The following is a 27,485-nucleotide window of genomic DNA, read 5'->3' on the forward strand; positions in this document are numbered from 1 at the left end:
GTAGGTTTAGGATGAGCAATAGGTAATCAACAACATTTTTGTTATGTCACATTCTGGAGGCTGGGTGTTGCAAGAAGGACAGTTTATCAGTGTGGTTGGTATTTGGTATTGCTCTTTGTCAGGCTTAAGGTCAGTGGAGTCAGAGGAATGGGAGACAGAGAATGGCAAGACCTTCTTTGTCTTGACATGCTGGTTTTTTTCACCAAGTTAAAACTTCATGAAACTGCTTTTAGGTGACCAATCAGATGATTGCAGCATGCAAATCTTACATTTCAAACAATGACACGGCCACTATCTGGAATCAACCGCAGGAGAGAGTTGTGGAAAAGCTACAAGCAGCTATTAGACTTAAACAGGTAGGTGGGAAGAACATATAGAAAACAAATTATAAGGTGATATTTAGGAGGGCAGGAATAGGAATATTTTATGTGAGAAAACACTGGTATTGTGAAGAAAAATGAGTTAACTGAAAAATATCCACTGGAACAGGCATGTTTATGCTAGAGCTAACAAGGAATTTAGTCTGTTGTCATCTGGAAACAGAATTTTGATGCTTAGTCTATCTCAAGTATGCTTATAAGAGAATTGCTTGGGTTTTCATGCCTGTGTTTCTCTAGGTAGTGTCTTCTCACTTCATGTGGAGAGTTGTGAAATAGAAATTAAAACAAGGAGAGTTACTGAACTGAATATATTCCAAAAAGGTGTGGACAAGCTATATGTTTAGAAGGGACAATTTACTGAACTGAGAAAAATTCAGGTGTTCGGTTGACCTAGACTTGTCAGGAAGACAGGAAGATAGCCCCTTTTTTTTTTTTTTTTTTTTTTTTTTTTTTTTTTTTTTTAATACGCTTCTGTGATAACTTTTAAATTTTATTTTCCTTTGTTCTTTTTTCCCCCTAAAGCATAGTATTATAAGATAATTTGGCTTGGAAGGGTCCTCAGCAGGTATCTAGTCCAACCTTCTGCTCAAAGCCAAAGCAGAAACAGAGTGAGATCCAACTTTGTTTCCCAGTCCTTCATCCAGTTGAGTCTTGAAGTTCTCCAAGGATGGAGAGATTGCACAGTCTTTTTGGGCAGCCTCTTTCACTGTTTGACTGTCCTTGGGATGAAAGATTCCCTCCTTATATCCAGTCAGAACCTCATCCATTTCAATTTATGCCCTTTGCTTCTTGGTTTCTGTCCATGTGTTACTGTGAAAAAGAGCCTGACTCTCTCTTTGGCAACCTCGCTGTACTTATTGGGACCTTCATATAGGCTTTCTGCATTTTTTCCCATTCCTTATATGTGCTTGCAGGACTAGATCTTTATCTTAATACCTCCTGAAGCAACAAATCTTGCCTAGTTCTAACATAAATTAGTGTAAATTTGTATGACATCATACCATGAGCAATGAATACTAGACTTGTATTTTTCTATAAAGATATATCAAATTGTCCCATTGATGCATGAAAATACCTTGAAAAATTAGGTATTCATTTGAGTCTTATTAGTTCCAGAAGCTTTCAGAAGTTCAATAGATTAAAACTTACAATTTGAATCACTAACAACATAGCAAAATCTGGACCCTTTATATTGATATCTCCAAGTGGGGTTATCCATACATAAATGTGATAAAAAGAATGAACATTTTATTGTAAAGAAAACCACTATTGAAAGAAACCATTTCAAGCAAATCTGTTGACTATGAATTTAGCAAGTTTGGAGTAAGGTTTGTGCCTTGTTATGAATGCAGAATGAAAAGTGGAAGCTAATAGAGAGCAGAATTAAAACTTCGGGAAGTGATTTGTTCTTGAAAGTGATTTTTGAACCTTGATTATCTAGTATGCAAACCTTGATTATCAGCATGCAAACATTTTCAGTCTCTGGAAACTGGATTGTCATCTTGGTTATCCAGTAAACACATCAAACCCTGCTATGAAATGGAGGGAACAGAATTTCATGCTAGCTAAGGATATGTACAAATACATATATGTGCAGTTCAGTCATTTGCTGAAGTGTGTAATTCTGTAATGGCATTGGTGGGTTAGTTTTCAGAGATAAATTCTGTTACTCTCTTTATAGTGTTCATGATTGTTTATTGATGAAACTTCTACTTGCTATCAGGTTAGGGTAATGCCTGTCTCTGTAAATTTTGTTCTAGCTAAAGACAGTGCCTTTCGTTATAAGCTTGACATTCTTTTAAATTCTTTGTTTTAAGGAATATCAAAATTGCTTCCACAAGATAAAAGAGAATTTGGAACAAAATCCAGCTGAAAGAAAATTTGATTTTAGTGAGATTTATATATTTGGAAAATTTGAAGCCTTTCATCGTCGTCTGGTAAAGATAATAGATATTTTCAATACAATGAGAACCTACTCAGTTCTACTGGAATCTAAGATAGAGGGACTGGAAGAAATGATCGCGAAATATCAGGTACACATTAGATTTTGTATATTGTGTCAGTTGAACGTGAACCTTTAAAAGAAAAAGTAGGAAAATTGGGGAAGTGTTTATTGAGAGAAAAATTGACTCTTTAATTGTGTTAAACTTATTGAGTAATAGCAATGTAAATATGTAATTACTGGGGAAATGAGCAGACATGAAAGAAAAGGTGCAAGTGGACATGTGAAAGAAGTATGATAATATCAAAGCTGATTGAAAAAAGCAACAGTGGGGTGAGTCTGTAACAGGAGTAATAGGAGCATGGTTTTGTGCTATGATCAGCAGAAAAAGTGAGAAGTGCTACATTTCTGTCTCTACAAATGTTGGGCTAGCTGTGCGTGCCCCTTTGCTCGTTAGTATTACTATGCAGTCTTCTTTTCTGATTTTCATTTTTTAAGAGAATTGTGACTTGAGCAACAAGAAGACTTTCTAAGAATGGAAATATGTTGTGTTCTTTTCCTTTCTTCTTTCTGAGATAGCTTTCTTTTCTACCAAATGGAGTATTTCCTGCTTTTACTGAGCCTGAGTTAGCTTACTTTTTTGTGTAACTTTATTAGTGCAGTATCATAATTATGGCAGCTGTAGTTATTAAAATAAATCAGAAGTATTCAATGTATGGACTATGTAGACAGCTTTTTGAGAACACCTGTGAACACACTGGCTGCACAGGTAAATATGGCATTCTAGTTTGCTTTTTGTGCTCTGTCTTTTGCCTTTTTGTTATGGTCAGGAGTCAATCAGTTTGCTTTAGTGAAATAACCCAGGGTGCTGAGAATTTTCAGATCACGCAATGAAAATGAAAGTACTGGTTTGGTAGGCTGGAACACAGGAATCTAATTTGTTTGGTGCATTTGTGTTTGAAAAGATGCTTGTGGCCATCCGCCCAGCCTGAGATGTAAACTCTATACAGATACACCTCATTATTCATTGCAGCACCCAAGTCCTTAAACAAGAACTTTGTGTAAGACCCGGTTGCTGTAAAGTCAGTTGTGTTGACTTTATCATTCTTTGGGATGAAGAATGCTTTGGTAAAAAACGCTACATGGAAGGTTCTGGATAGGCTGTATAAAGGGCAGAAAATTGATTTCTCTTTTTAAAGTGACAAAATTGAGGTACTGAAGTATTTGACATGGACCATAGCTATAGTTAGTATGTGACTGATAATACATCCTATAATTTTTTTTTAGAATAAGAGTTTACTATTTTGCTGTTCTTTATGCTTTAACACTTAGTCTCTGTCTGGGATTTGCTTGTTGTTAGAGGAAAAGATGGAATTTTTATTTGTAGCAATGCAATGAAAATGAATTTCAATTGACTTACCATAAAATGATGGAAGTCAGCTGAGCTGAAAATATGCTGAGTTTCACAGTTATACTGTGGTAAAATACTAGGATGTTGAACAGGAGCTTATCATTAGAAATCCTTTATCTGTGTACAGTTCAAGGGAGATGCTGATTAAGATATACTTTCATGTGTGTGGACAGCAGCTGTGTAAAAGAAGCTAGGAATACTAAGTTGTGGGCTGGTGATGTGCTGCATCTTACTGTGGTTTTTGAATAGTCTATTTATAATGGAATCAGTTTTTTAAAGGACATGGAAAATAATAATGTGAAAATATTTTTCTCTGTTGAACTTTAAATTTTGAATAGAAATGAACATCTGCATGACAGAATGTTTAATGAATAACAAACACCTTTGATGAAAAGGAAGTCTGAATTTTCTGTCAGTTCTAATTGACTTAAAACAGAAATAAATAATATAAATGAAATTCAAATGGACTTTACACCAACTTGATTGCTGCAAATATTTCTTGTAAGCTGTTTGCTTATATTGCTCAGTAAGTGCTGGGAACTATTAGCAAAGGTAAATTGTGAACATGCACATCCCGTTGTGTTAAATGTTTGATGTGGTAAGTCTTTTTCATAAGACATTTTATAGTAATAGTATTGGGTTTTTTTTCTGTGAAACTATTTAGGGCATTGTTGACAACATGAAGAATAAGCATTATGATTTCCTGGATCAGCGGAAGACTGATTTTGACCAAGACTATGAAGAGTTTTGCAGAGACATAAATGATCTTCATGTAGGTTTTATGATACAATTAAAAATTTAATTCACTGATGAATCCCTATTATCCTCTCTGAGTTAGCACCAAAAAAAAAAGCAAATCTCGAAGCTGGGATTCTGGAATTGAAAAATTATTTTAATATATTTTCACTTTAAAGCTTCTATTTATTATCTTTCAGACTAGTTTAATGGAATTGGCCACTGAGGTCCTCCAACAAAAGGATTTTTCATTACTGTATGCTGGCAAGAATAACAAAAATGGGTGATTTCATTGAGTGAATAGGAGTGTAGTACAAATAAGTCAGATAATTAACTTTCCAATAGTTCTGAAATCACAAGTTGGTGAAAGGAAAGAGTATCTGCAGAAGAATAAATAAATAAATAAATGCTTTCCTTTCTTTGGCTGCCAAAGAGGTAAGCAAGAATTCTTTGAGGCCTCTCAGCATGGTGAAACATTGGAGGATATAAAAGCTTTTGTTGGTTGCACAGCTACAGAGGAAACTTGGAAAGAAAATGCCTTGAAAGTTGGCTGTGTTTTGTTTAATTATTGTGGGAAGGAAGAAAGGGAAAATAATGTTTATTGAGATTAGTTTCACATAAACAAATTATCTTCTAATATATTGCATGTTAAATCCTGTCAAATTACACCTGGCATATTTGATGTGTGTTCCTTATGGATTCCTCTGATGTAGATTTATGTACTCTTCTACAGGATCAATTAAGGAGTTTCATGGACATCACCTTTGAAAGTATTTTGAACACTGAAAGAGCACTGAGTATGTTGCAGAAATTTGAAAGGTAGTATGTCCTATTCAGATTGCTAAGCTCTGCCAGACAATGGAAATAAGACATTGAGGATGGTGGAAAAGAGAGGGAGGAGGGAGGAGGGGAGCAGAGCAGAAGGCATTTTCTGAAATACAAACAAAACCAACTCAACCTCTTTACTCTCAGCTGTTCAGCTGTTAAGAGTTGTCTTAGTAGCTTGAGTGAATGAGAGCCATTTTTTTTTTTTTTTTGTATCAGAAAATGCAAAATATAAGTGGACTTTGAACTTCATTTTTCAAAATCAGCTTAAGTACAGGAAACCTATCAGCTTAAGTACAGGAAAACTTTCTGTTAGCATATTTGCCTTAGCTTTGTGCTTGAACAATGACAGTGAACAATTAGTTTGTTACCACAATGCAGTTAGAAGAGAGTAAAATGCTTTTATTAAGAAACAGTGAGATTTGTCTTTATAAATTAACATTATTGCAAAAACAGCCTCACTCTTTATTCTGTCAGTTTTTGTATTATAATCTGTTTAATAGAATAGACAGCTAGTGGTGAATTGGTTACAGTTTGCTGCACATAATTTCAGGCAAGTGTTTGAAAACAGTGACAAAACAGAAAATGTGTAGGCTTACTTGGAAACTTTTATCATCTGGCCTAAATCTTTGTTACTTGGAATCAAGTTGTGACAGCATTTGTTCAAGCTGAAAACTCTGCTGCTAAAGTAGTTATTTTCTAAAGCATGCAAGGGAATCTGAATGACTATATTTTAGAACAATGTATTAGAAGGGTTTCAGAAGTGTTGAATTTTTTCATGATTATTATTTTTTTAAGCAGATTGCAAATCCCGAATCTTGGCATTGATGAAAAGTACCAGAAAATATTTCAAAACTATGGCCATGACATAGAAACCATCTGTAAGATCTACACTAGGTACAAGAAGGATCCTCCACTCGCTCGTAATCTGCCTCCAATAGCTGGCAAGATCTTGTGGGCACGCCACCTATTCCATAGGATCAAGGGGCCCATGGAGACTTTCCAGAGACATCCAGCAGTTCTGAGAACACCAGATGGCAAGAGCATAATCCGCAATTACAACAAAGTAGCAAAAGTTCTTATGAAATTTGAGGTGATCTACTACAGGGAATGGCTCCAGCAGGTAAGCCAGCCAGTTTTGATTAGGATAGTCCTTAAAGAAAAAAATTTAAAAAATGGTGGGATATCTGGTTAGTAGAAGCTGTATACTTAACTATAGGTTTATGATAACTCTCAAATGAGGGATGGAATAAGAAAAGTTATTTTACAAGAAAGTGTTCCTGTTAAAAGGATAGGGCCTGTAGCACCTGTAGTTGAATTTAGGAACAACTGAAAAATCATCATTATAACTAAGAAGTTAGAAAGAAAACACATAATGCATATCCGGTGGTAGGCTTAGCTGCCCCTCTGTCTCTGTCATATTCTTCTGACTGGTGCAAGATCATCATGTGTGGGGAGAGGAGTTTTGTCAGCTGGTTGGCTTAAGGTGAAAGCAGACACAGGTTTCCTCTGCTCTGGACAATATGAATTTTATTTCGAGTGATAATCCATGGGTACACTCTGTAAATATACATGTAAAAAGCATCCAGTCTGAACAGATAATAGCATACTCAGTGCACAAGTGGGCTTTGAGCCAGTTGTGGGTTAATCCTAATAGGCAGCTAAGCACCACACAAATGCTCATTCACTTCCCTCCATACATCCTCAGTGAGACAGGGAAGACACAAGGAAAAGCAAAAGCAAGAAAACTTGTGGTTCAAGGTGAATTGTTTGATTAGTGAAGGGGAAATGGAGAAAGAAAGGGAAAACAAAGTGCTGCAGAGGCAATTTCTCACCATCTCCCATGAGTCAAACTGTCTAACCAATTCCGGGGCAGAGGGTGGCTAACCCCTTCAACCCCTGCCTTTCCCTTTGTATTGCTGAGCATGATGTTAAATGGCAAGGAATATTCCTTTTCTTATTTTGAAACATCCCTTTGTTATTTTATGACAACTGCCTGGTTTTGTCCCCTCACAGCCTGTTTTGCACCCTTCATCCCCACTCCCACCCCCAATCTATTCACTGTAGACAGAGTGAGAACAAGAGAAGCCCTCGATGCTGCACAAGCGCTGTTCAGCTGAAACATTTGCGTGTTATCAGCTTTGTTTTGATAACAAATGTGATAACACCATATAAGCTGCTACGAAGAAAATTAAATGCTGACAGAGAAAATTAACCCAGTCAGAACTAGTACAAGTAATTTCATTTCCTACTGACAAATTTGGGATGCATGTGTGTGGGAGAAGAGGCAGCTCAGGTCTTGTCCTGGCGAGGCAGTGCACTGTCCCACATCCCACCCCTAGAGCCTGTATCCCAGTGGCTGCTAATCCCTGGCACACCAGAGGCACTGATCCACACCCACCTCTGGAGCCCCATACCCAGCTCCTGAGTGGCCAAATGACTGAAAGTCCCACCTAGGGGGAAGGGCCTAGGAAGGCCGAAGGGTATTTAAAGCTGAATATGAGGCTATATGATGTCTTGACTCTGTGTCCTCTTGGAATTTCTATATGAACACTGCTGGAACCCAGGAGTTGGTAGCTATGTGTGTGCTAGTCTATATATTTTCTGTCTTTCTCTCTTTATCTTTCTTCTTCTGATTCCCTCTTGGAATTTTTTGAGTAACCTAAAGTCAAGTTGGCTTAGAGTTTGTGTATTTGGATGGGCTAAGTTAATGCTTTGAGAAGTGTTTAATGTTGACTGCATATTGTACTAAACCTTTTGCCAAAGTTGTATGATTTTCTAAAGTTGCCAGTAAAGTCTTTTTTGTCATTTTGATCTCATGAGAATATCTGGTCAGTGTTTCTGCCATGTATCTAACTCTGAGTACATGAACAATCATAAGCCCTTTTAATGTTTATGTCTCGTTGAAGGAGTCATTTGGGGCCTTACAGGCAGAACACTTTATAGCCTGAATATTCTTCAGAGAACATGGTTTATCTTAAATTCTAAATCTCATTTGAGTAATTTTACCCTCTTGGGTCTTGTACCCAGAACTTCTGACTACCTTTATGGTAGTCAGATGGCTTCTGCAGGGGCTACTTTAAAGCCTTGAAATCTCTGCAAGTTTCTGCTATTGTTTTGGCATATTTTTCACCTCCAGTTTCTTTGTTGCCTTGCTAAAGAGCATCTTAAAGAAAAATTAGCCTCAGCCTTGCAAAGCTGAAAAAGAAGGATCAGAATCTCCAGATTGTGGTTTTGAAGGTAGTCTGACACCTGTCTATGCATTTGCCTGCTGTTTTTGGAACTTAGGCCCAGCTTTTGTACATTGTGGAAATCTCTGGTGCTAACCAACACCAGTCTTCTCAAAGATAGTCTTAGACCAGGTCTGGTACCAGAGATACCAGCTGCCTTTTCCCATCCTAACATATTAGGTTTTCCTGATCCTTCCTTTTTCACACTTGCATTTGACATGCGGTGTGAAATGCAGTTTAATGAGTCACAAGATTTGATTGTCTGATACTGTAAGTGGGAATTTCTTGTGTCAATTTGGTATAGTAAGCAAGGAGAAATGATTACAATATTAGAGTACATAAAAGATGCTGTGTTGAGACTTAGTGCTGAATATATATTATTTATGATTAATGTGGAGTCGAGTGCAATTTGGGAATCAAGGAACCTGAACAGTAGTACCTCAACTATTTTTTCATTATACATTATATTTCAGGTACATCATATCCAAATTTAGAACCAGTAACCTGCATATAGTTGATCCTGCTTCCAAGCAGTAATGAAAACTGCTATTATACTTGGAAAGATCTTTAGCTTCAATGCTTATTCTGCTACCATAGGAAGTTCATATTTGTTTTCATGTGCTCTTCACAGAGAGCTGGTGCATATCCCTCATGTATTATGGAATGAATGGCAATGCTTCAGGAATTTGTTTACTGTTTCTATCTTGGACTGAGTTTCTTTTTTTTATTCCAATACTGAGCTGGATACCTGCATCATTCAAAGTATACTTACGATAGTTTTCACTGCCTTGTCTCATCTATAAAGACTAAAGAGAATGTATGATTCTTGTGGGGCTACATCTGCCCCTTTGGCTAGATGATCTAGTGATCAGATTTTCTGACATGTACCATGCGTTGATGGACTAGTCAAGTATGTTTGCCTTTCATCTTTTGTAAAATAACTGTAACATTCCAGGCATCTTCCCTGAAGTGGAACCTTTATGAGGTCAGAATCATTTGCATTCTGATTCTGCTCTGTACTAAAACAACCTGTCTCTTTTCTCCTATAGCAGTCAAATCACACTCGGCAGCTATATAAACTTCCTAAGCCCACTCCAACTTCAGACTCATTAGGTGGGAACAAAGGGAGGTGAATTTGAACAAAATTTCAAGTTTGAAACATACACACGTGCCTTGAAAAGACATGAAAAGTATATTCACTTTAACATACGTGCACGGCAAAAAAAAAAATAAAAAAAGACTACTGCTCCGTAGTCTCTCCTCTCGAGGCAAGAGGAGTGCACATGGGTGTGGACGTGTCACAGAACACAAGGTGGAGCTCCTGCTCTACTCCTGAACAAAAGAAAAACACGAGAGGGGACCAGGGTCCTGTGGGGAATACAAATGGAACACGAATAGGGCTGTAGCTCCTATTACTTTTTCTTCTTCTGTACAATGTAAATGTTAAACTTAGTGTCACTTTCTGCAATTTCCGAACATTATTGCCTCTCTTTTTTCTACTTGTTACTGGATGGTTAACATCTTTTATATATATATATATCTATCTCAAAATATTTAATTCTGTTTTTTTTTTTTTTTTTTTTCTATAGCAAATGATGTTCAACTTGGACATATTAAAATAATAAATTACATGGAAGTGTAAAAGTTAGTATGATTATTTGGCAGTCTAAGATTTGTGCCTAGAGTGTACCCCTTATTTCCATTGTCGTTTTCTATTACCTTAAAAATGAAAACTGCATGAGAAGAAAACATAAATGGGAGAGGAAGACTTTAGAGTGGGAATAATGAGTATGAAGCTCAAAAATGAGTAGAGTAAGATTTGGTGTTGATAGAAAAAAATCAGCTTCTCTTTAAGGCAGTTGAACTTTTTGGGTTTTTTTTTTTTGAAGGATAATGGATAGAACATGACATCTTCATTGACAAAAATTGATTAGATTATTTCTTGAAAAATGCTGGGTAAAATGTCTTGATAGTACATGATATTGCTGAAGCAAGCAGTATACTCCACTGTATTTTACACATTGAAAGGTGGTGCAAATTTTCTGTGTTCCATAAAAAAAAGAACAAAATGCATGTTTTTTTAGATGTAAATGGGTTCTGAAACTATGACCTAGAAACTCTCCATCTCAATGTAATGTGATACATGAAATTTGAGGAGTGAATGAAGAACAGTAAGGTTACATCAACAAAAGGACAAATTGAAAATAAGAAAAGCAGCAAAGTTTGTAATATAGGAAAAATTTACCTGCCTAAGGCAGGACTGCTTTTTGGTGTCAGCCAAATTTTCAGTGTGGGGTGGTCTAAGGAATGCTGTCCTTTCGAATCACATAGAGAACAAATGGTCTTCTAATATTTAAATAAGGCAGTTAAACCAATTGTGTGATTAGGCTTTCCTTTTAAGAATGGAAAGAAATAAAATCTATAATAAACATGAATTTTAGTATTTTAAAAGATTTGCCCAGATGTTGAATATAATTATCATCAGTACCATTAAGATTGGTATATCTGTTAGCTATTGGAAAACAAGCGAAAGGAGAAATGGGGATAAGTAGGTATGTGAAGAGGTTATCCAAGAATACTTTAATTCATTGAGGAGATTGTGTGCAGCCTTATTGCAGAATATACAATAAGTTCTAAGGAGATGAGGTTTAAGATTTAAGGTGGCTGATGCCAGAAAAGCTATGGCTCTGATTTGATTTTGGACTGTGGAATGCAGCTTATAACATTCAAGACCCAACAGAAGAATATCTGTCAGATAAATAGCAGTTTGATTATTAAGCATTTGGGTCCATACACATTGTGTTAATAAATTTTTTGTTTTGGATTCATATAGCAGGTCAATCTTTGTCAGCAGTACCTGATTTTAGTATCTGCCAAAGGGATATTTATGTGCAAACCAAAGTATCCTGTTGAAGAGGCTTGTCTGATCAGGAATGATGACTTTTTTTTCCTGCAGATTGAATTAACTAAAAAAGGACTTCAAGCAACTCTCTTGGTAAAAGCTCCAGAAACAGAAGAATTATTTGTGAATTTTGACCCTCAAATATTAACTCTAATCAGAGAAGCGGATTGCATGGCTCACATGCGCCTTGAAATTCCACCATTTGCAAGTGTTATTCAACAGCAGAGAAACTGGTACAAGAAGATTGCCAATGATTTGCATGTGGGTTTACTTTAGTTATTTTATGTATGTGTACTGTACATTAAGATGTCTGGGTTCCATAAATATGGAAGAGGATGAATTAAAATCAACAGTTATGTACTAACAAAACATTTGCAAATCTATTTTCTTATTTGTATGACTGTCTTGAGGCACTTAAAATTTTTTCTTGGCTTTATGTTTTCTGTGAAGTTATTTCGCAGATGTGTGGGTTTGGGGAAGCTCTGCGGAGTCTGGGACAGAGATGAGAATGGAGAGGAAAGGAAGCTTACAAAATGCCTTGTGCTGTTGCTTGCTTTCTAAATGATAAGTAATTTATCTCTCATCCAATAATGAAGTCAACATTGGGCACAATTTGTTTTGAGAGAATACTTGGGAGGGAGGAACAGGTGGTTTGTTTTTAAAAAGTGTAAAGCATGCAGCAAATAGCAGCTTTTTATTTTTTCTGGTGCTGGTGTTTTGCACAGATGTCTGTGGAACAGTTTAAAAAGAGAATCTGAAACTTCCCTTTCTCTTGTCTTTTAAGTCTTTTGCATAATTTTATCTGCTTATGAACAGACAAGATTCTCAATGACTCAAGATGAGGATTCAAAAATAGGTGTCCAGAATCCTACAGTTTTAAAGGACTACTTGTTGCTGAAATGAGAAAAAAACAACAAAAATAAGTCATAATGTTATTGCCAAACATGTGAAACTAGATCAGTGTGTTAAAGAGGCATTAGAAAGAAAATAGTATAATAAAGTTCTGGTAAGGCTGATCTTATTAGAATTGCTGGAAAGTTCACTTAGATGTATTTTTCTCCTTGGGCTTTTTGTCTTCTGTAACACTCATTTACAGACTGAAATTTCCAAGATTTTTCTGTTATGCGGTTTAAGCCCAGTAGGCAACCAAGCATCACACAGTTGCTCCATTACTCCCCTCCTTAGAACAGGGGAGACAATCTGAAGGTTAAAATATAAAACATGTGAGTTGAGATAATGTGATTTAATATGGAAGGCAAAAACTGCATGCACAAGGAAAAAATAAAGGAATTAATCTGGTAAAACTAGGCAGTATCACAGCTATTTGGGAAGACAAACACCATGGCTCTGAGTGTCCCCCTCCCTCCTTCTTCTCCCAGCTTTCATTTTTAAGCATGATGTCATAGGTATGAGAGCCCATTAATCAGCTGGGGTCCTGGCTACGTTCCTTCCCAGAATCTTGTGTATCCCCAGTCACCATCAGAGTAGTGTGTAAAGCAGAAAAAGACTCAATGCTGTACGAGCACTGTTTAGCAGTACCCAAAATATCAGTGTGTTACTAACACAGTTGTGGTCACAAATCTAAAACATGGCATCATGTGAGCCATTGAGAAAGAAATTAACTTCCTCACAGCACCAGTGCAATCAAAGATTGATTTCTGCATGAAGTAGTACTTCACAACGAGCGACAAATATATAGAGAGATATAAAGAGCAACAAATAGTGAACTTCTGCAAAAAAAAAAAAAAAAAAAAAAGAGAACCTTTTCCAAGCAATTAATTATAACTTCTTAAGAATTTCAGTAATGTACATACAGATGAATTTTCTTAGTTTAAGTAATCATAAATTTGTGTACACGAAGAGGTTCAAATCAGGGTATATTAACTCATGTTTTCATTCTCTATTTATTGCAGGTGATGTTGGCAGAATACAAAAGAATTAAACTGAAAATACAATACCCTTTTGAACAACTGATGGCTCCTCGATTAGTAAATGTAGAGGATACTATCCAGCCAGGTTTAGTGTTACTGAACTGGACGTCCTTGAATATTGAGAAATATATTAATACAGTTTTTTCTAAGCTAGGTTGGTTACTTGACTCTTTCCATTAACCACTGGTTACTTGTTCTATACAAAAGCAAGTTACATTATGAGATTGCAGTTCTTTACATGATTTGCACTTAATTGATTTACATATAAAAGATATCAAAATTTTCACCGGTCCTGTATGTCATGAAATATTTGTTTTATAACTTCATCTTCTTTTCATCTTGTATGTTCATCAAATTTTTACTAATGTATATGATAGTTGAGATTACACCAAACATAAAGTACGGTGTAAAAGGCACAGTGTATTCTGAATTTAAAGAATGATATCTACTTTTTAAAAGACCTCCTAGGTTCCAGACTTTTCCTAGTCCTGCTTTTCTGTTTCTACAATGTACAAAACAACTTCTCAGGGAATAAAACACTGACTCAATTGGCACTGTAATTGCTCAGTAGCATTTCATGTTAATTGGTTTCTTTTTTAACATCAATCTCTTTAAATCTAATGCAGCATGCATCTTGGACAATGGCTTTAGGAAACGGATGAACTTTCAACAGTTTTCAAAAGATTATCACAAGGTTGCACTGAGATGTATTTTTTTCTGAAGATGCCAAATTCCTTTTTCTTCAGCTTAATTAATACAGCAAACAGATTTTTTTTCTTGAAATTGCATAGGTAGTTATAGTGGAAATTTTCTTCAGTTGGAATGGCAGATTAAAGTGCATTTTGGATGATAGCCTGACATTATGCTTAATTTAATTTTGAATAATACAAGAAACCTGAGTCTGGATCAGACACCTTGCTGCTTTTTCAGCATCAGCATTGAGAGCAGATTGCTATTAAACTTTGAAAATTATAGTGATTTGGCCTCTAACATTTGTTTGAAGCTTAGAGATTTTATTTGCTTAAAGTTTCTGTTGTGAGTAGGTTCTCCAAGTTGTAACTAGTTCAAGCTATAGAAGAAGATGAAATATTATTGGCCCTCAATTAAACATTAATGTCTTCAAGTTTGAACTATGTATTTTTAAAGTTAATCTTATATATATTTATAATAGACTCTATATTTTACATCAAAAGCTGTATGATATATATTTGTACAATACTTATATTTATATAATACTATAGTTATCTTTTGACATGTAGATAGCATATGCTAGGTAAATATCTCTTGTGCAAAAAGTTAATTATGATTCTTGTGATGAAGCTTGCCATAAAATTTTAGATGTTTGAAGTAAATTGGTTAAGGGGCAGAATTCATTTACAATTAAATACGATAGTTTGTTGAGGTAAAAATTTAAACTTGACTCTACAAAGGATATTGATTCAAAATTTTAAGCTTGTCTTGAATCTTCTGTTTTCTTCAAAAGCTGAGCTGGAGTTATTGCTTGATCAAGTGAATGACTTGGTTGAATTTCGTATTGATGCTGTCCTTCAAGAGATGAATAGAGTGCCACTCTGTATGTTGCCAGAAGATGAAGCCCAGAGCTGTGAGGAATTTCTTCAAAAGACTAAGGTTAGTAGATAAAAGTTTCATGAAGAAGAGATTGATGACTTTGAGTTTAGATATTTTTCTTTTTTATGAGATAAAAAAATCTGAATGCAGAATTAATGAAGCATGCATGGGATATGCATGGAAACCCATTTGCTTGGCTGGGACATTAAAGAGGAACAAAAGTATCAAATGCAGAGAGATCTGAGTTGAGATGTTCTTTTCTATTCATTATTAATGTCAAGCCAGATAGTGTATCATATTTCTTTTATGTTTTCATATCACTCGAAAATTTTACCTCTATGAGAGGTTTTTTTTGTCATTATTCCTGTTTAAATAAAGGAATTCTCCAGCAGTTGCCTGAGGAGAGTAAATACTATGAAAAGGATTGTGTAATGAGTATTTCAGACTCACCTGAGTTGGTAATGGGATGTGGAAAATATATGCAGAAGGACCTGGGTGAAGGTGTTCTGGGAAAAGACCCTTCCTTCACCCCATCAAAATACTTTTATGTTGAGGATAATTAATTATAAACATGTAAATTGTTGGCTAGAAAGCTGCTTTAAGGTCATAATTAAATTGAATGTCAGAATAATTTTGTGAGATTATAGTAAGGGATTGCATTTTAGGTTATAATGTCTAATGTGTTTTCTCTTAAGAAAAGCTTTAGTTCGATAAAGACTGTAGAAAATCAAGATGATAATCCCTATTTATTTTCTCTTGTAGCAATAAATATTACAAATGTAAGTTTTGATTATCTTAGTGCATTTAACTTTTTGGCCTTTTCTCTTTTGGCCATTGTAACAACTCACCTTGTTGTTAAAACAGTAAAGTTTAAAACAACATTATATGGAATGAGAAGTAGTTTGTAAGCTTCACAATCCATAGTTGTTTTTGTTGATCCTGCTGCTACCATGCTGATTGGGCAGGTACTAAAATGTATATTCATTAAGGTAAAAGTACATGAGAGTGAGCACAAAAACTTCTCTTCACAGTATAGTAACTTGAGAACTTGAACTGCTACATAGCAATTACACAAATGGCAATTACAACAGCCAGCTGAGTGGAGTTAGCAGAGTAAGTGGTATAAGAACCCCAGTTATGGGTACAATGAAAATAATAACGTTTTGTAAGCTTATTGTAATTTTTGATTAGAGGGGACTAGAAATAACTTCTGTCACCTAACAGGTGTCTTTGAATTTCTAAAGAAATTGTTGTAACAAAAATATTTACCCAGTGGAAAAATCCCAGAGTACTTTGTTTAGTGTTGCTGTGATACTACAAATCACATCTGCCTTCGCTCTCAACAGAATCATTAGGAAGGCCAAAGACTTTCTTAAAATTTGGAAATGGCTGAATATTTCCAATTATTGATTTTTTAATTAAAAAAAGGTAGTCATGCTTGTTTAAGCTGAATGAAATATAAGATAACAAAGAAGTAAAAAATTAAAAGGCCATTATAGATAAAAATTATAGTTAGCTGAAGCTTACTTGATTGATTTTATTATAAGTATTGGATAAAAAAGATGCGCAATACTGTAGTAAATTTCTGAATTTTATTTAGTCTCATTCTCTGATTTCTTCTCTCTCCAGTTGATAATTTTGTGTTTATTTTAATAATAAATACAACTTGTATAGATTTTATCTCCTATTTAGCTGTAAATGGACATATGATTGGCTAATACTCATTATGGCACAGCCAATTAATGTAAACTGGCAATGATTAAAAGAAGTGCTGAATCTCCCATGTTTACATTGGATAGTTAAGAAAATTAAGAAGCCTTTGGTTTTGAGAGCCTTCTAGTGAAACTAGGCATTATAAGCATTGGTTCATGATATTAACTAATGAATTATATGATTTGAGAAAGAAGCCAAAACAATTTTGAAAGACATTAATGATGCCTTGTTGATACCGAATATTTTGGTACAAATCAATTTAAAATTAATGTTATATATAGATCTGTTTTTTCACAAATCTTAGGCCTTGGCATTTGTGTTAGTAGAGGCTGCTATGACTGTGAAATTGACATGAGAATTGTGACAATAAGAGCATATTGTTTTGGTTTGATAACAGGAGCTCTGTATAAAAGGTTCTCGGACTTTACAGTTAAAAAGCTCACTGGTGGAAGCCTCTGCTAATGATCTGATTAACATGTTACTTGACACTGAGGAACAGGGCAGTAAAGAAGATGAGAAGTCAATTGTACCCAGTGGTGGAAAAAGGAACAAAAATACAGGTATGAAGATTGTATTGTATTGTTTGGTGTTTGTTTCTTTTTCATGCTAGTAATTTGTGTTGGGGAACATTGTAACTTAGGTGACTGAAATACTGAATAGTATCTAATGTCTAAAGATTTTTGTTTGAATTTTTCTGGATAATGAATAATCTAACAATCATTTATAATCTACAAAATAGGTCAGTATAATTTATCTAACTTGGGCGTTTAAAGTTTTGTGTCATAGAAGTACTTAGTAGCCTTGGTTAATTGCTTGACTTCCTAGAGAAAGAGAATAAGAAATAATATTGAATTTTGATGATAATCATGCCTGTTTGTCCTGAATAAGAAGGCAGATAGGAATAAAAGACCTGTTACATGGAGGTGAAGATTACAAATGAATAATTTTGCGCTTCTTTAAAATTATTTTTGACACCTGTGGAGGTGTTGCTTTATGGTATTTTTAAGTCCCTTAGGTAAATTTAACTAACTGGATTTATGGTGTTTTGGCAACAGAAGAGGAAAGAAGATCAAAAAGCTTGACTTCCTCACAAAATTCCAGTGAGATGTGGGCTGGCCTGTCTCCTACAGAAAAGAGGAAGAAAATGGATTTAGAAAAGCTAGAGGAAGAAGCCAATGAACTGCTTTCTTACTTCAATAATCGTAACATTGATGCTCTTTTGAAAATCACTCGAAACACTCTGGAGACCATCCGCAGGCGCATTCATGCATCTTCCACCATCAACTTCCTAGGTGGCTGCATTGTAGTACATTGTTTCTTTAAGATATATAAAGAAAACTGTAAATGTAATATCCCATAACTGCATAAATAAGTCACAAGTGTAAAAGAGGGGAAAACAAAGGGATTTTGATTAAGCTGTCTTGTTAAGTTACAATTGATAACATTGTGTATTTCCAAAGGTATTTTTTTCTTGTGACAGTAGGGAAGTGTCATTACAATGCTGTTTCTTTTAGGACTCACTGTACTGTTTTGAAGCCAGTATTTTATTTGGAGCTAGACTTGATTGATAAGTTTCTGATAAGACCTTGATAACTTGATAAGTTATCCCTTAAGTTAAAAGTTAATAATTGATAACTTGACAAGTTAAAACCTTGATAACTTGACCAGATCTATTTGATCTTGCCTTTTACAGAAAACTGTAAGAAAAAATAGATAAAGGTGTCTTTTTTCTCTTACTAATTGCCTTCAGATATTTCAATACATTGTTTTGAAGTGTGTTATTTTTGCATGCCTTTAAAAAACAAAAATAAGGGCAGTTGTCTTTGGTCTCTATAGTTTATAAGGCATACAATACTATACTATACAATACTATGAGACTCAAAGGAAGTTCTGTGGCTAATTTAATATGCTGACTGGGAGCACTAGCCAGATAACAAAATTGTCTGCTAAACAGAGTTTAGCTGCACAGAACAAGTTGAAGAGGAGATTCATGGAGAAAAATAGCTTTGCACTTTTCACTTGTGCTGCTGTAGAGTTTAGAAGTACATCTTATAAACTACTCAGGAATTCTTTTTCCCTTCAGATATTACACTCAATACTCTGCATTAAGAGATATATTTATTGCTATATAAATTTATATAATATTTATGTTTATTTATATCAATGCCTAGTTTGATGTATTGAAGAAAATGTGAACAGCCTTTTTATTTTGGTTTTGTCTCCTGTTTTTGTTTTTTATTTAGAAAATCACAGTATGTCTAAGCAGAAAAAAGGTGCTCATCCTATAATTAAAACTAATATTAACCTATCTATCCCTAATATCATCATAACACCCTCTTTGGATGAGGTACAGCAGACACTTAACAAAGCTGTAGATTGTATTGTGAAAGTAATGAAAGGAGTTCGACAGTGGAGTAAGGAGAGAATATCCAAGGTTGGTTTCTTTAACAGCCTTACTTAGGACTAACGGTGCAAAACTGCTGCAAATAAAAAATAAACATTATTCTCTCTTCAGAGGAATGTGCTAGAGAGAAAAGTTGTTCTGTCACGGTGTGGGAGCAGAGACAGCGATTCTGATGATGGAATAAAAGAGACTGGAAAGAAAAACATCCATGGTAATGATAAACTCTTACATCACTAAATTTAAATGTTAGGTAAATGTGATTTATACAGAATGTATTGGAAGATATTAATTACAAAATACATCAAAACCAGTAGGTTTTTAACAACCTCATAGATTTTAAACAACCTCATAGATTTTAAATTGCCTCAGAGAATAAATCTCTTTCTCATTAGAAAACTAGGTTTGCCACTTGTCCTTCTGTGGATTTGAGTAAGGGAATTTTTTTGTGCTTCTTGAAGAGTTTTACTGCTTTGGATTATAGCATATGTATTGGTTACAATTATAGTCACTTTTGCTACAGAATAATGGTTCATGATTTGCCAGTGTGGTTTGTAATTGGGCACGTTCAAATGGCATCTTAGAACTCGTGCTTACCCTTTAAGAAGGGTAAGCTGAACTTTCACAATACCTGGTATTGAATAAAAATGTCTATGTAAATTGCAATGTTGGTGCAGAGAGGATTGTGTAAAAGATTGAATAGAATAGAACTTCTAAAAAGATTTTCATTGTTCTGTTTTGTTAACAGACATTAAGTTATTGAAGTCATTAATTCAAGGAAATTTAAGATGGTATCTTTGATTGGGTTCCTTTTCTCTGAAATGGTTTAAAATCAAGCCAAGTTAATTGTTCTACATTGTACCTGAGATTCTTAAAAACTACTTTTGAGAGTCTTTTTAGGTTAGCTCTCTCTTATGCACCTAAAAAGTATGACAGCAATACTTGAACTGGTTAAGAAGTTAAATTAGTCTTTCAAAACTAAGAATTTTGCCTGCAAGAGATGAGGTGAAAAATGATAAAGGCAAACTTGTGGATGTTTGCTAACTGATGAACTTTTTTTAACCTTTATTCCTTTTTTGGGGTCTGCTTATGGTCATCTTCTCAGAGTTAATGTTAGTTTGTATTTCAAATTGTCAATTGTGGGGTATTTCCGAAAATAAAAATGCTTTGTGATGATATATAGGTAAACAAATGCTGATATGTAAATAAATCACTTAGGTGAAGCATACAAAGTAAACCTTGTGGAGGGGGGAGAGAAGAGGGAAGATTCTGTTTGAAAGACTGGAGTGGAACTTGTTCCAAATTTTACAGGGTTGCCTAGATGGAGAAATTTTACTAAAATGGAGATGTTTGTGAATTTATGTTGGCCTCCTTGACTTCTAGTTGCCTTTAAGAATAACTAACTTGAAAATGCATGCTTATTGAATGAATATGTCATTTGGTTTTGTCTATAGGAATTTACTTCTCTTAACCAGCCTGTCTGTCCTAAGCCCACTTTGATATTTGAATCCTCTTTTATAGATAGTGTATCAGATGCAGCATCACTCAGTTCATCTGATCAAGTGCAAAGCCAGAACTACTTCAAGAATATTTCAGAGAACAAAGAAATTATTAAATTAGTATCTTTACTCAGCAGTGCCATCAATTCTACAAAAGGGGTAAGACAATAGAGATGTCAATTTAGCATTACTCTCTGAGAGGTATTACTATATTACTTTTAATATTTTTGGGTAATAAGGATAGGCATTTAAAGCTGTGATTAAATATAATAATGAAAAAGTTTAGGATAGTGGATGGAAAACATGTGGCTGAAAATTTGCAAATACGCTTTGAAAGTGTACCCTGGATGAGGTGTACTCTGTTCCAAGATTTGAGGTTTTGAATAGTGCGTAAATTAAAACATCATAAAAAACTCTAGACGTAGTTGTGTTGTGTGTAGCTAATGAAGCCAGCATGATTTCTGCCACATTATGAAGAGGTTATGACGGTTTTTAGATGAAAACTGGCTGTCATATTGGCATTTGTAAAGCAGTGCATAGAATTTGCTAGTGTAGGTTAGGATTTATCTTAAAAGATATGCGTAACTTCTTTGCCTTGTTCTTAGTCTATGCACTCTTTAGTAGACTGTATTTCTTTAGGAAGTTCTGCATGAATTTCATCTGAGGCTGGTCCAATCTTTTAAGAGTGTTGCCCTGTGAAACTCTTTGACTCAAGGTCTTGTAACTTCAGTGGTGCTAAAGCATAACTACCAGGCTGGTGCTGAGTAGTTGATCATGGTGGATGGTTATCATGGTATTTTGATATTTGATACTTTATAGTACTGTAAGCTTTTATCATTTAGCCAGCTTTAAATGCCTGCATGTACTATATTTATCATAAGTCATGATGTGGGTTATCCCCCGTAGCAGTCATCTCTCATTTACTTGTTTAATTAGATGCAGTGATCATTTAACTTTAACTTCCTCACATTTTTTCTGAACTCCTGAGAACCAAAAAGTGTGTTCTCTTCCACACTCATTAAGTGATATTCAAATCAAAGAGACATGAATTGATTGTAGAAATTAATGATAAAAAAAATAATGTCTCATAGCTTCATTATTTCAGAATAAATTTTTCTTGTTATGTTGGGCCCTGGAGCTCAGGTTTCAGTTTCTAGTCCAAGAAATGGCAAGGAAGGACAAGTGTAATGTATCCTAGTTTTAAACTTTACTTCCCAGTGATTCTAATGACTTTATTGACTGAAGATTTACTTAATTGGCAAATGTTTAAACTAATCTGACAAATTGGATGTGATTAACATAGAGATTTTGGCATGATGTGTGATCAGTAATGGAACTTGCTTTAGCATAAATTTAGTTTAGTGAGGGGATTCAACCTGCTTCACTGTGGAGTTTGTAGAGTACTCTATGGAGCAGCTGCTAAGAAATTATATGTATGTGATGCTGAGAATCTTTCTTTGAAATTGTAAATGTCTTTCAGGAAGTTCTTACAGCTTTGGAGAGTTTTAGTTGTTACCACCATATATGGCAGAGAGACAAGGAGGAAACCATTGATAAATTAATGATGGGAAACCCATTACTCTCTGAATTCGAATCTGAAATTCTGCATTTCCAAGACCTAGACCTGAAAATCAATTCTGAGCCTGAATACATCTGCGTGGGAGCTGTTGCACTGTACACTGGTAGAGTTCAGCCTCTCTCCAGAGACACGTACTTTCTGACACCAGTAGGAAGAAGAGATGTGACAGTTTTGGATGGGTGAACTAGATTAAAATGGAAAGGAGGAAGGGAGAGAGAAGGACTATCTTCTTTTGGCTGTAAATGCATGCAGAACAGAGCACTAACACAAGACTATCTGTGAGGATCAGCTGGAGTTTATTACCTCATCTGGATACTTCTGCTCACTTATGGGGTGGATGGTAGATGTTTGTCCATCCTTCTGTCACTGATTCCCAGGGGTACATATTTCATGGGAGTAAGTTTATGTTACTTTTCTCCTTGCCTGGCTGCATGCAGTGAGACAGCTGAACCCCCTTCTATCTAACAATTCCACCAATGCTATGATCAAACTTTGTTTCTTCAGCTTTCCTAGTTACACTCCTAATTTCCTCCACACATTATTTTTGAAGATTAATTTTTGAAAAGATTTTAGACTGAGATGAGAATATAACCAATTCATTAGTGATATATAGGACAGAAGTTTGTATAATGCTAAGTGAACAAGATGACATCTATAGAGTCCAGTCTCATTTTTCCAGTAGGCACATGCTAAAAATATCTATGATATCTAATATCTATTAATTTTTCAACGTTTTTAGATGATCTTTCCAGTAGAAAAGATGATAAATTCTGAGAAGAATAGGAGGAAAGCAATCATGAATTGCAAGCAATTTTATAAACAACTTCAAGGTGCTCATGTGATTTCATCATCTCTGTATATGAAGGATGAGACTGAAAGACCAGAACTGGCACCAAAGAGAACACATGAAATAAAAAAGATTAAAAGTACATATTTAAAAATATCTATAATATCTAATATGTATTAATTATTCAATATTTTTAGCTGACCTGAAGCTAGCACTGAGATCAGAAACCAAAGCCTGGATGACTTTGCTGGGATGTCATTGCAATAAGAAGTACAGAACACAGATGGAAGCAATTTTGAATTTTATAGAGGAAACTGGCAAGAAGTTAAATCGCAGCATCACGGACCTGGATGATATCAGAATAGCCATGTCAGCTTTAAAAGAAATCAGAGAACTACAGATCTCTATTGACTCTCAAATTGGCCCCATTGAGGTAGCTAGTGGGAGTGTTGCATGTGTGGACTGTTTCAAGAGAGCAGTTATTTTCTGGGTAAAACCTTAACAGTGAACTTTGAAAATACATGAATAAATATGTGTTGAATGTTGAGTGACAGGCCTGTTGTGTTCCTGTAAACCTTTTTGTCTGAAATTCTGATTTGGGCAAATGTAAGCTTGCTGAGGTGAGAGATGGTTTAGTGAACAGTGCAGAAATTGAGTGATGTAGGTAAGAGGAAGATGAGAATACAGGTATTTAATTCAATAAATCTTTTCATACTTTGTGGAACAAGTCTGTGTTGGAAAACGAATGAGATTTTTCTTTTAGCTAAGCCTAAAGAGAAGAAGAAAGCTAATATTAAGCAGACTAGATGAGATTGATTGCTTTTATCAGCTATATAGGTTAAAATAAACAAAAGCAATGGACTTCCTTAAATAAGTTAATGTGATAGAATGCATTTACTGAACATCTGACAAATGGTAGACTTTAGAAACAGATGGTAACTGTTTCTCTGCATTCCTGACCAGAGTATTTATTTAAGAATGCTGTAATATAGCAAAATGCACCATTGATTTTTCAGTAAAATTCTTTTTTCTAAGACATATTCATGATTCTTGATTGTCCATAATTCCATTATAAGCTTCCAATTCTGCAAGCAGGACCCTCATGTCTCTAGGCACAAAAAGTGATGCTTCAGATTTTGAAAAGGTGGTTGGCATGTTTTCCACATAGTGTTGTTGTAGGCAGATAGTTGCATTTCTATTTCTGCAATTTGGTTACAATTTGATCAAATTGGAAGACATGAATGGAAATAATTCCACTTTATACAAAAATTTTCAAATGAATGTTATGCTGTAATTTTCAAAATAAGTTATGCTACATGTTCATTTTTACCCTACCCTGTGCTAATTTACAGAAAGTGAATTTCAGATGTGTTTTAGTGAAAATTTGCTAAGGGTATTCAGTATGTGGACTGAAAATATGTTGGTGGTGCAAGTGGAAATCAATGCCGTGAGGAAAAAAATTCAGATGTTTCTTCCAATTTGGTATTGGCTTGCCAGATTCTGATAATGGCCATGCAAGAAGAACAGAATTTCTTTTTCTAAGAAATATTCATTAAATGTTAGCATACATATATGTTTACAAAGTTAACTGAAGTTACCATTTTATGTATCTTGATCCAAATTTCTGGCAGGAATCCTATGCTATGTTGAACAAATATGATGTACTTGTTGCTAAGGAAGAGACAGAGAAGGTGGACACATTGCACTACACTTGGGAAAAACTGTTAATCCGTGCAAATGAAGTGCAGAATGAGCTTGTTGCTTTGCAGCCAAACTTCAGAGGAGAGCTTATTAGTGCTGTGAAGACTTTTACTGAAGACTGTGCACAGTTCTATTCAGATTATGATCAGGCAAGTGTTTCTATTTTATTGTTACTAGAGAAATTTTTAAGGAGCAGTGGGAGCATGGAAAGGGTTTTGGATTTGCCAAGTTAATGGGATGGGTCTCTACTGTTGAATAGGTTTATTGTTAAGATGGTGTTTGAGTTTCAGTGCAGGGTAAGTTTGGTTAATGTTTTTTATATGACTGACATAAGTAATACTGATAATCAGTTCTTAAAAATTAAGATAATTAATTGAGATATTTATGTTTTTTGAAAAACACCTTAGTTACCATGACCAAATGTGAAGACTATAATTAATGATAAATTATGTTAGCCAGAAGAGTTTTCTGATGCTGGGTATATGTACAAGTGACTTAAGTTCTCACATTCCTTTTCATTAGAATATAAATGAATGAAGCTGAATTAATCTTGTATCATCTTCTAAGTAATGCTGACTTTTACTCAAAAAATGAGCTATGATTTCCTAGTTTTTGCAATGTAATGAAAAAGTTTTGCATCAAAAAATACAATTAGTTGCCTTCTTTGAATTTATTTTTTAATCCGTTTAAAAATAGTGTTTGTTCTAGTAGGTTAACTGTTGTTTCTTGGTTGACTTGTTATCTGCTCTGGGAAGGGGATCTGGAGGATGCAAAAGTGTTTTAGGTTAGCATTTAGAAAATACTGATTAAAAATAAGTAAATAAGGTGTGGTTTTCCTCACCCTCTAAATTAATGTGGTTTTTGTTTGTTTTTTTTTTTTTTTTTTTTTTTTTTTAGAATGGGCCAATGGTGGTTGGTTTAACACCTCAGGAAGCCAATGACAGGCTTACTATCTTCCAGGTATTGTTGATTCTAAGACATAACTTAATACTTATTACAAGAGAGCTAAGCTAACACCTAAAGGCTGTGAGAAGGAATCTCAGCAGTTGAATGAACTTTCATTGACAGATAGGGTTACTGATTTGGCAAAGTCTGTTTTGTCTTAGTGAAAGCAAAGCTGGAATTTTTCTATGCATTTGCAAGGAATACAGATTAATCTAATTTTTTTAGGAGTTAATGGAAAGGCTGCATAGATAATGAGTAATGTTTACTAGATACAATATCCTGATGAGAGCCTTCCCACAAATTTACTGTATTTGGCTATAAGCTATTCTTGTGTTCATTTTTCTGGTTGAAGTCTGTCTTTGTATCATTATTAATATCTATTCCTGCAATAACAACTTTTAATGCTTTTCCTTTTCCCATATTGCTGTTCATTTGACTTCCTACTATGTTCCCTGAGTTTTATTGCAATTGACAATTAAATTATGTTTTTCTTTGCTGCTTTAATGGTAGTAATTCTTCCTTCAACAGTCAATAAAAGTATGAATAGCATGCTTGGAGAGGTAGGATTTGCTGTATCCACCTTTTTGTGCTTTGTGTGTCACGCTTCACTTCTTTCAAGTGCAATCTTAGCATTTATTGTTCTGTCACTGTGCCACATGAAGTAAATGGCTTTTCTGTCAGCTTCTAAAGATGTGCCTCTAAGCTAGCTAAAAGTTACTTTTCGCAAGAAAATTGTTGACAAAACTGTTGACAGTGTAATCTGTTACTATCTCTCTGTATCTTTCTGTTATTTCCTAGGTTTTAGTCTAATTCAGCTCTAATCATGGTTTGGCATCTTGAATATTTAGGGGTTTTATTAAGTTTTTATTTGTTTATTATTATTTAGTTATTTTATTTAACTTTTTTGTTTTTCTTTCTTAGAATCGATGTGATAATCTCTTTCGGAAATATATTACTTGTACGGGTGGAGAAGATCTTTTTGGTTTGCCAGTTACTCAGTGTCCTCAACTGTTTGAAATAAAGAAGCAACTGAATCTGTTGCAGAAACTCTATAATCTATATAACAGTGTCATTGACACAATCAGTGGCTACTATGATATTCTTTGGACAGAATTAGACATTGAAAAAATTAACAGTGAACTTATGGAATTTCAGAACAGGTGAGAAACTACTTCTGTGTTAAAGTTTCCTAAAGCACTTCTTTAATATGATAATAATTGGTTAGCACCAATAATCATATATCAGCATGTATTTATTTATTAAGGCATGAAAAATATGAATTTAAATTAAAAAATATATCCATAAACCCAAGAAAAATTTAGATTCTAAATGGTTGAGCATTATTGTTCCTTAGATAGATTCTTTGCTATCTTTTTTAATAAGCTTGGAATATACGTTAAAATTGTTATTTATTTTGTCCATGAAGGAAAGTTTCCCCTTTTTGTTGTAGTATTGTCATTCATGAGAGGTGGATTTATGCTGGGTATCAAAGGCAAGTTAGTGAATTGCTGAATAGTTTTTCTACAAAATGGGTTGTATTGCATGCACAGAAACAGAACATTTTATCAAACCAGGAATAAAAAAAATTAAAGAATTAAACCCTGAGGAACAGGGTTGTTCTAGAGCTCAGAGCAGTGCTTACCCTCAGTCTCACCAAAAGATGAAATCAAGACGTAGGAAATTTTAACTGGTTTTGAAGATCGCTTGCACAGATTTATTAAAATCATGCAGCCACAGTCCTTAAGGAGAGGCTGTAGGTGCCTACCCAGCTATCAGCCATTGAAATAGACTGGAAACAGATTTTCTCACATGGAGAAACACATACAGAAGCTCCAAATTACAGGTAACCTGAATTTGGAAGGTATGTGTTCTGCTGTTAAAGCCATATACTGTGCCTTCAAAGAAAGACCATTTGAAACTCTTGGAAAAAGCTTG

The 27,485-nt window shown here is 34.7% G+C and overlaps 1 protein-coding gene across 1 annotated transcript in view; it reads left to right on the forward strand.

Moving 5' to 3' along the window:
• The window catches only part of DNAH5 (dynein axonemal heavy chain 5), a gene marked incomplete at both ends in the record, with an annotated part of 118,624 nt that overhangs the window by 16,724 nt on the left and 74,415 nt on the right, over positions 1-27,485 (forward strand). The window contains 18 exons of the mRNA XM_083870670.1: positions 234-356; positions 2,198-2,413; positions 4,398-4,505; positions 5,202-5,287; positions 6,095-6,416; positions 11,480-11,686; positions 13,339-13,510; positions 14,840-14,985; positions 17,036-17,198; positions 17,694-17,930; positions 18,882-19,072; positions 19,154-19,253; positions 20,561-20,697; positions 22,019-22,220; positions 23,102-23,337; positions 24,536-24,754; positions 25,503-25,565; positions 26,472-26,710. Coding sequence (XP_083726796.1) covers positions 234-356; positions 2,198-2,413; positions 4,398-4,505; positions 5,202-5,287; positions 6,095-6,416; positions 11,480-11,686; positions 13,339-13,510; positions 14,840-14,985; positions 17,036-17,198; positions 17,694-17,930; positions 18,882-19,072; positions 19,154-19,253; positions 20,561-20,697; positions 22,019-22,220; positions 23,102-23,337; positions 24,536-24,754; positions 25,503-25,565; positions 26,472-26,710 — 3,167 coding nt within the window. The remainder of the gene's footprint in view (positions 1-233; positions 357-2,197; positions 2,414-4,397; positions 4,506-5,201; positions 5,288-6,094; positions 6,417-11,479; positions 11,687-13,338; positions 13,511-14,839; positions 14,986-17,035; positions 17,199-17,693; positions 17,931-18,881; positions 19,073-19,153; positions 19,254-20,560; positions 20,698-22,018; positions 22,221-23,101; positions 23,338-24,535; positions 24,755-25,502; positions 25,566-26,471; positions 26,711-27,485) is intronic.

This window comes from Zosterops lateralis (genome assembly GCF_965231275.1).
Source record: "Zosterops lateralis genome assembly, chromosome: 1".
In the NCBI taxonomy this organism is placed as follows: Eukaryota; Metazoa; Chordata; class Aves; order Passeriformes; family Zosteropidae; genus Zosterops; species Zosterops lateralis.